This window comes from Vigna radiata, chromosome 11 (genome assembly GCF_000741045.1).
Source record: "Vigna radiata var. radiata cultivar VC1973A chromosome 11, Vradiata_ver6, whole genome shotgun sequence".
Classification (NCBI taxonomy): domain Eukaryota; kingdom Viridiplantae; phylum Streptophyta; class Magnoliopsida; order Fabales; family Fabaceae; genus Vigna; species Vigna radiata.
The window spans coordinates 7,404,026-7,413,880 of record NC_028361.1 but is presented as its reverse complement, the minus strand read 5'-3'; the positions used below and the strand labels follow the sequence as shown (position 1 = coordinate 7,413,880).

At 32.0% G+C, this 9,855-nt stretch overlaps 1 protein-coding gene across 1 annotated transcript; it reads right to left on the bottom strand.

The window, feature by feature from the left end:
• Nucleotides 1-4,852: 4,852 nt before the first annotated feature.
• LOC106777123 (RING-H2 finger protein ATL8-like) lies at nucleotides 4,853-5,835 on the bottom strand. Its single transcript, XM_014664649.2, has one exon. It carries the CDS (start codon nucleotides 5,602-5,604, stop codon nucleotides 4,948-4,950), a length of 657 nt encoding a protein of 218 aa, XP_014520135.1. The 5' UTR covers nucleotides 5,605-5,835; the 3' UTR covers nucleotides 4,853-4,947.
• Nucleotides 5,836-9,855: the final 4,020 nt, after the last annotated feature.

Below are 9,855 nucleotides of genomic sequence, written 5' to 3'. Positions count from 1 at the left end.
TCTTTGGAATAGCAAATTCGCTAGTGACAGACTTTTTCATTTATCACTTACCTAACTTGATAGATCAATATAATAATTATTCTATATTCTACATTTTAGATACGTTGTACTGCAGAGGATATTTACTTCATATATTTTTCTTAAATTACTCTTTAGGAAATATTTTAGTTTGATGTTTTTTAGTTTTAGAAATTAGTTATTATTTTAGATTAAGATTGAGATATTATAAATATTTTATATTTTATATTTGTTATAATTCCTAAAATTTTCAACATTATCAAAGACATTGTTTTTATTGTGTTTATAATGGAAGGAAATTTCTCACTACAAGTTGTTATTTCATTTGTTAGACGATTAAAGTTATAATTTATGATTGATAATAATGCAAACTTATCTTAGATTTATAAGAAGTTATAGAGAAAGATGATGTTATTTTTTTGAAAATTTCATTATGCCTCAAATCGAGATGCACAAGAAAAAATGACGAGAAAGACAAATGCAAAGCCATATTGTTTACAGGTGATCCTAAAGCTTTCCAATAGAATTTGGAGAAGATTTGAGGCATAGAAGTTTTAAATTTTATAAGAAAGTTTGAGATGCAAAGGGTGAAAAAGTTTGAGATAATTAAAGAATACTAAAACAAATTGTTAGGTATTGTTAAAAATGTAATTCTTGAGGAAAAAGTTTGTAGATTCTACACTTTAGAAAATTCTAGAGACGATGTTGGAAAAATATGAATCGTCTATTACTTCGTTTGAAAACACAAAATATCTATATACAATTACTTTAATAGGGGTGATACATGTCTTGCAAGCATAAGAGCAACAAAAATTAATGAGAGAAGATCATGCAGTTGAAAGTATTTTACTTCATACTAAAGAGAATGCTCTCATAGTCAAGAACAACCAAAGGAGCAAATACAACAACCCAGCCAGTCTTGGTCGAGGCCAAATGTAAAATGTCATAAATGTTGTCAATTAAGATATGTGAAAAAAGTATGCAAATTCCAAAATCCTTAAGATGTGTCAAGATTTTAGACCGGGAATTAGAGGAGGAACTACTTACAACATTATGAGTTACAACCAACAAATCAATAAAAGATTTGATTATAGATAATGGTTGTACAAACCACATGACTCATGACCGATAATTTTTCAAAGTAAAAATTGAGAATGGAAAACAACTTGTTGTGAGAGGTACAAGAACAATTTCAATTAAAACTCATTCTAGCATCAAATTAATTTTTAATATCTTATATGTTTATGAGATTCCTCAAAATCTATTAAGTGTTGTTCAAATCTTAGAAAAAGGTTATTAAGGTATGATTTGAAAACAAACATTGTGTGATCAAATATGCTAACAACTTAGAAGTATTCAAAGTTTATATCAAAGACAAAATATTTACTTTGAATATGACGAGTGAGGAATTGGTTACAATTGAAGAGAATATAAAACAATAATCAAAATCAAAAGAAGATGAATATCTCTTGAAGAAGTTTGACTTTCAAGTGAAAAAAAGTAGATGAAGGCACATATTTTAACATTCATCAAAGATCCAATGTCACCATGAAATCCACAATTGAAAAAGAAGATGATGATGATGATAGAAGAAGAAATACAACAATGTCAAATTCAATGAATGTCTTTCATGGAAGAAAAAGAAAAGCAAAAATTACAAGCATAAAAGGAGAAAAAAAATCAAACACCAAAAAAGAAGGAAAAATAATTAGTTATTGAGTCTTCATCATTACTCAATTCAAAAATGCAAAAAAAAAGGTAGATATTTTTCATCCTTGGCTATATTAATAGATCCACGAATATATTGCTTTAAAATTTTAACTTAAAAATAATGTTGAAATGTTTTATATATTGTTAAAAAATGAACTTTAAACCTAACTCAATTTTATAAAATAACTTATAAAATAAGATTTACACTCATTTATATATACTATAAATTGAATTTAATTTTAGTAAATGTGAAATTTCCAATACATCCCTTTACATTAAAACATATATATCTTAAGTGTAAAACTGTATATATATTGATAGATAATTTTATAATGCAAATGAAATAATAAATCTAACAAATAACAAATTTTGTTGAAATAGACTTGAATTCATGATTCCAATATTATGTTAAGAAGTGTATCTCAAATTTAACTTAACTCTATAAAATTGATTTATAAAATAAAACGTATATCCATAATAACTACATATATAAAATCTCTTGAAACTATTTAAAATCCCAACTTTCAAGTTAGAGACTCCTTAATACATGAACTCGATAAAGCTAATGGTGTAATATCTAGAACCTTTGTGCTTTCAAATCATGAGGATTGAGGGGAGATTGAGTTGGGTATGCTTTTGCCAAGTTTCGTTAACTTTGAGCATTTGTGGTGAGATGTGAATGGGCAAGGAGAAGAGAGGAGAGGATAACCTAGGAAGAAAAACAGTGTGTGGGGCCCAGTAAGGAGTCACACATGGCCCACTAAAATAAAAATTGAAAAAAAAAAAGAGTGGAAGATGGCATCAATAGAGCGTTATAGTCCCTCTGATTATTAGAAGATGCGAATTGGGAAATATGCGGAAGAGGACCATGTTGTTGGGAAAGGGCATCTCACTTTATTTTATTTGAAGGCCATCAACTAAAATAAAATAACACCTTTATGTCACCCTTTTGTCTTATCTTCCCTTTACATGTATGTATATTTATTTTGCCGCCATCCATGAAGGAAAGTGTGATTTTTTGTTCCTTTTGGTGTTAAAAATGGAGATATCAGAGATAGTGGAAATGAAGGAAGGTTGATGTGGAAGTAGAAGCTCACCACTTGTTTCTTTCTTCAATCCAAACACCAAAATCACTAATACGATTGATTTTGCTATATCACCGATGATGGGCATAAATGTCATGGCTGTTTGATTTTCTACTAGGTAATGTTCGGTGTTGAAAGTCTCGTATCGATTAGAGATAAATTTAAATTATAATATATAAGTAAAGTATAAAATTTACGGTTACGATTTTGTAGAATTGAATTAGGTTAAAATCTACTTTTTAATATTCAGTAGCCAACGAAAAGGAAAGAATGTGTTAGGATTTTGATATGTAACAAAACAAAGGGAAGAGAGACAGATGCATGGAGACAGAGAATAGAATAATGGAAATAGAGAAGAGAAGAGAAAATGGTGTTGTTTGAGATGAAATGATATACGAGCTTTCCTTTTCGTAACTTGTTTCTCAACTTCTTCACTCACCAATTCTAATTACTCTTCAGACGTGACTCATTTAAATGCTATATTCACGTCACTTTTCAACACCTAAAATATCATCTATTCTTTCATTACACTAACCAAACTAAATTTAATAACAAAAGCCTCATGCTTTAGAGTTGTTACAGGAATGCATGTGTTGATTTTCTATGAGTTTTTTACACAGGATACAATTTAAAATGTTTTATAGACATATTAAAAAATAAGTTTAAGTCTAATTTATTGTAAAGTGAAGTTTGTACTTTATTTATATATTATAATTTAATTTTATCTTTAATTGATGGGAGACTTATAATAACTGTAATTATTTTGCAAATTAGAGTATAATATAATAAAGTTAAAAAACAAATTTTTTAACTTTAAATTTAAATTGAAGTATTAATCGTCCTCACTACTAAACAAGCACCCTTAAAATCCATATCTTAGCGTTGAAATTATAATGTTAATATTTGATATATTTTTTATTAATTTCAATAAAATAGTACTTTTAAAACAATTTATCTGAAAGTCGTAAGTTTAAATTTTACTGTTTTTATTGTATGTTAAAAACGTATTACTATTATTATTGTGTAGTTGATAAGACATCTACAGTATATGTACCTTAAACTTTGCTTCGTCAAAACGACAAAATCAATGCTATGCCTTACCTTGCGCACCATTGCAACTCGAAGATTCTGGACATTGTCAAAATGAACACCATCATGTCATCAATGGAACAATTTAATTCATTTTCTTCGTACACCGATTAATTATAAATTGGTAAACTTTTCTAACACAAGTTTATCTCACTTTTTTCAACTCTAGAAAAAAAAAAAAAAAAAACTTACACACGGTAATACCTGGTAAAAATATCTTGATCTAACTCTGAAAAATATCACCCAATTAATGCGTGAATAGTGAGTGTTCATAAAATCTAATTTGATTCCTTCAGTAAAAATATCTAAATTCAACTGTAGGAAAAAGATCTTCTTGATGTACAAAATTGATAAATGCTCTTACTAATTACAATTACAACATTAAATTCTTATATAAGATAATAATCCTTCCTAAAAGGAATAAAACAACAGTGAATTAAAGCATGAATAGTAAGTTTTGGATAAAATCCTTAATTTAACAAACTTTTCCCTACTAAACTTATCCTTGTCAGAAAAAGTAACACTCATCAAGCAAAACCATCTTTTTCCCTACACATTTTTTTAACTTTTTTCTCTGAAATTATTAAAAAGACTGAACTTCAATCATTTCCATATTAAAAAAGATCAGGGTTTTCACTTTTCATTCTTACACAATCTTGCATTTGGGTCTTATAATATAGTTTAAAATGGGTATTAAAAAACAGTATTTTTATGCCATCACATTATAAAAACAAAATACTGTACTAATGACTGATCTTTAGACATCAACACAGAATCTAAGTTCCACCTAAGAGTGATGCAATGTTAATTTTAGAAAACAGTGTTTCATTTTCACACTTTCAACTTTTTTACATCTCGTTAATTACGTCGTGTCCGACAGGATTATCTTAAGCGCCCCAATGAATCTGTGCAAGATACACAAGAAGAAGAAGAAGAAGAAGAGAGAAAAATTGCCAGAATTCCGATCTCTTTGTTCCACTAACTTTGAAGGGATTAAAAGGTACAAAAGTAAAAAGAAAAAAACTAATAAATACAAAAACTATGTTCACGGCAAGAACCCACTGTCAGAGTGGTGGCTATGGTGATGATGATTCGCGTTATTACCACTTCCACCGCCATCACCGTTGTTATTACTGCAATTACTTATCGAAGCAGCATTGCTGTCTTCTCTGGACTTCAATTCGGGCTCGCTGGCGCCGCTTCTTGAGGCGGTGGCCGGAAAGCGGCCGCACTTCTGACACCTGGCGACGGCGAGGACCTGGCGGCAGGAAGGGCAGGAGGAGTGGGACCCCAGCCACCTGTCGATGCAGGACACGTGGAAGCCGTGGCCGCACTGCGGAAGAACACGAATCTCGTCGCCGGGGGTGAAATCACCCAGGCAAATCGCGCATTCCGACGTGGCCACCCACTTGCTCGGGTTGCTGTCCACGTACGCGAACCTCGGCAGCGACTGCAGCACCTTCTTCTTTAAGCCCTTGTTCACCACCGCTTGCCGCGGCGAGTTTCCTCCGCCCGGCCCTCGCCGTAGCCACGCGCACCGCGCCACAGCTACTAGTCCCACCACGCAAATTAAAGCGCAGAGAAGAGCCGCCAGAATCACCACGAAATCGGACTCCAGGGCCACCGCCTCCGGCGGCGGAGCCGCCGCTGCCACCGGCGTGGCGTTGTCGGCAGATTTGAGAATTCTGAGCATGCGCGTCATTAAGAAGAAAGGTATTGAATTGAAAGAATAATAGAGAGAGAGCGAGAGAGAGTGAAGTTTTGGGTTTTGGGTTTGGTGAGGAATTGGGGGGTTAAATAATTGAGGTAGGTATTAATAGGTTGCATTGATGGAGGGTTTGGGGTTGAAAGTGGAAAATATTGGGGTTAGTGCGGTTGAGGATAAGGGATTAAGGGTTGGAAGAAGACTAGAGTCAAGATCATTACTAGAAAGAAGGAAGATAGAAAGTTAAGGACTTCTTTGTTTGTTTGGTAGGTACAACAAGGTGGCCCCTTCTGCAAGTGGGTGAGGAGCTAAGGGACAAAACTCCACATAACTTAACCTCTTCCCTTATCCCTTTAGCCCTATGTTTTCAAAAACAACCCTTTTTTTATCTCATCTTATTATCACTATAAATGTACTGTAGCTGATAACTGCGAGTCCCCGCATAGAACCATGTAACTATAAGTAAAACCATTTAGTGGTATTTAATATTTGAGTTGAAGAATAAAGTAAGATTTTATGATAAAAAGGGAGAGAAAGTTAATTTTAAAGGTATGGAGGAAATAAATTCGAATCTTGAGCTGCGGCGTTTGAAAATGGTGCAGCCCAATTAAGGAGGAGAGAGATTAATTTGTAGCCAATTGCGGCAAAAGGTTTAAAAGGTGGGAGTTTGCAGCTGTATCTTGGCATCCTGATTGTGTGATCAACTTGTGGGCGTTCAAAACCACAAGTTTACCTTAGTTTAGAGTTCTTAAAAAGAGTGCTGATAATGTAAAATAGCCAATAGTTGACCCTTTCTCACTCTTTTTTCGTGTTTCTTGGAAGAAAACATAAACTACTCAGTTCTTTCTGTCCACTTGACATACTGCACATTTACTCTGCACGTACATATTTAACAAAACGTATCTATTCCTTATTCTTCAAGCTTTCTTTCTGTCCCTAGTAGTTTCCTCATTATTATTTCATGAATTTACCCTTCCTTTTTCTTTCTAAACCAAATCCAATAATAAAAAATATACAGGTTTTTGTGGTTTGTTTTATGTATGTAAAATATGTGTACATGTTAACATCAGAAGAAGATCACAGATTCTGATACAGGTGGAAAGTATTGCGCTTTAGAGAAAGTTGATGTAAATGTGACCTAAAATACAGGGTGTTGTTTTAGCGAGTAGAGAGATGTCTAATCCGAACACTAATCCGGGCCATCTCTTCAGCCAAATTCGGTTTCTGATGCAAGGAATTTTTTCCTCCTTTTGGCTGGGAGAGAAAGAAAGAGGCTTTAAAAGATGGGTGGAATTGATTGCACATAAAAAAATGTCCCCATAATGGGTTGTGTATGTTTGGCAAAAATTATAAACCTATGGGTATATGGTAACTTAACATAATCTAACATGAAGTTGGAGCTCTGACAAGAAAGAAAGTGGGAAGGAGGAGAGGATGTGAAGCAGTGCGTCTTTTGAAAGGTTTGTTTTCTTGTAGGCTTTTATTTTTTGGTACTTTGGTTATGGCACTAAGACTCCTTAAACATGTGCAAGTGTCTGCGAGAGTGGGGTATGGTCGGAACTCCCTTTCACTTCTTCACAACATTTGTTGCAGAATGATGATAATAATAATAATAATAATTTGAACAGTTAATGATGTTGCAACTCCAAATCAATGATTGACAGGGAGTGAAGGGAACGTGAGTCCCATTATTTGTTTCTGAATTGGGCAGTGGATGCGTGACAGTGCAGAAAAAGCAACATCGTTTCCTCTTTCACCATGTGTCCTCGGGTACGAAAAATAAGAATAATAAGAAAGATGTTTGTTTGAACATTGTTATATAAATATATATTTATTTGTTGGAGTTAATAGTTTCCTTGCATGATGGAGGGAAGTAATTGGTGAAGGAAAAGGGTTGGCGCTTTCTCAGGAATGGGCAAAAGAGATGCATGAAGAAGGAAGAAGCACCAAAGAAGATGCAGCAGAGCACAGGGTGTAAGTAAGAAACATAAATGTTTAGTCAAAGTGGGTCAAGTCAATATTTATTTAATTTCTTTTTTTTAACTATATAATGGATTTATGAATTCAAAATTAATTATTAGTGAAGTGAGGAGACACTTTTCCATGTTAAGTTTAAGTATAATATATTACGGTGTAGTAAAGAAGGTAGAGCTTAGAATTAGGATTTGGAATCATAGTCTATAATAATGTATATAATGCTATAAATCATGAAAATTTCATGAATCGTAATTATATATTTAAAGCTTTTTTTTTTAGTTTAGTATAAGCTTGTTATATGCAACATTTTTTTTAGAGTTTTATTTGTCTCTTTTAAACTCGGTTTCTTCCATTGAAATTTTTGACGTGATTTTGTTTTTTTATCTTTTCATTATTATTTTTTTTTATGTTTCTTTTCTGACAGTTAACACTTTTCTATATATATCGAACAAACTTAATTTTTTTTATCAGTGATTTGATTTTTCATAAGTGATTTGATCTTCTTGTTCTAGCCTTCTTATTTAAATATGTATTCCATAGTAAACTTTGTTAGCATTTGTATTATCACCATACCATAGATAGTTGTCCATTTTTTTTGCAATTTGTCGGTTTAGATAATATGTCGATCTTGACATTCTTTTTTCAAGGTATATGTTGGATGTCGACTACTTCAAAGTCTTTTATTAGCAGAGTAGCTTTATGATGATATTGGAAGAGTTGGTCGTCTTTCATTTGCAAAACTTCGTATATCCGACAACAAACTGGGAGTCAATCTTACAATCGACACTACAAGCTCCCTTATCATTTGTTAAGGCTAGGCCGACTATGAAGGTCTCATATTCCACTTAGTTGTCATCTGATTCATGAAATTTCTAAGATGTGAATTAAGATCAGTAGAATTGTCGTACTTATAAGAAACAAGCATTGTCCACTTGTTTGGCAAAGGTGTCTCTGTTATTCCTGGTGTGAATGGAAAGCATCCCAACAATATTCATAGTTGCGACAGACGTGATCCTTGCTAGCCCTTGGACTGCTCTCATGGACAATTCAGCACAACACTTCACGCTATTTGGTTTACACAAACTAGTTGGTCCAAGAGGGATATGATTCTTAGCACTTTGCTCCTGGCATGGATATGTTTTCGGTGTGAAGGATCCTCAACTCATACTCAAACTTCCTTTACATATCCTCTATTTGTTTTTGCAAGTTCCTCATTATATGTATCTGATTAGGCTGGTTATCACATTCTTCCACAACTGTGTTGCTTGTCATGTTCCTTGTAGTTACCATGGGATTAACTAGTTATTCTATCCAAGCATAACATGAAAAAGTGAAGAAATTTGGCTAAGCCAAGAAGAGAGAACATGTAACAAAAAATGGATCTTGTGGTTTTCTCTATTTTTTTCTACTAAAAGGGCTTTGATAATTGATAAATGTTTATGATTAAAGATAATTTGGAGAAAATATATCATAATATATTTTATTTGATATTGTTAAATAATTACCCTATTTAATTATATCAATAAATATCAAAAGATAATATTTGTCAAATATTTTTTTATCTAATAAACATCTTCTCAAATATTTTTAGATCTCCAAAATAATAAAATATATGTTGAAGATATTGGATTATCATAAAAAATACTATAATAACAGAAAAGCCTAAAGCAAAACTCAATCCAATTTCTATATAAAAAGACTTAGGAAAACACATTAGGGGAACTTAGGAATTCTTTGGGGGTTCAATTTTCGTCCTTTCTCTATTCTCTTATGTTCTTCACCCTCTCTTCTTCTGTTTTCATGTTATTTCTACATTCCATGTAGTGTTAAGCCTATGGAGTTTATTCAACTATAATTTCTTAATTGGATTTTGAGCTTAGATGAATAAATTTGTTTGTACTTTCTTTATTTTTGTTGTGATTTATTTCTATCTATGTCTTTTGCTTCTTAATCAAGTAAAAATAATTAGTTTTATATATAGCAATCTACCATGTTGTTAAATCTACATAACATATCAAATAATGAGTCCAAGAATTTTTATTTTCAATTGAGAATTTACTTTGACTAAAGTTAAAAACTTTAATGTGATCAAATCAGTTTTTGTCAATAATTGATATAATGTACTTTGATTATTAGTAAAAACTTTAATAAGAATTAATCAAGAATGTACTTTGATTAATTAGCTTTTTACTTTATATAAGAGGTAAAAGAATAGACATGATTAGACACATAAATATTTAATTGAAAATATACTTTGGTTAAACTTACTAT

What these genes read in the sequence shown, in the direction of transcription:
- LOC106777123 (XM_014664649.2), bottom strand. Translation starts at nt 5,604, where the DNA reads ATGACGCGCATGCTCAGAATTCTCAAATCTGCCGACAACGCCACGCCG.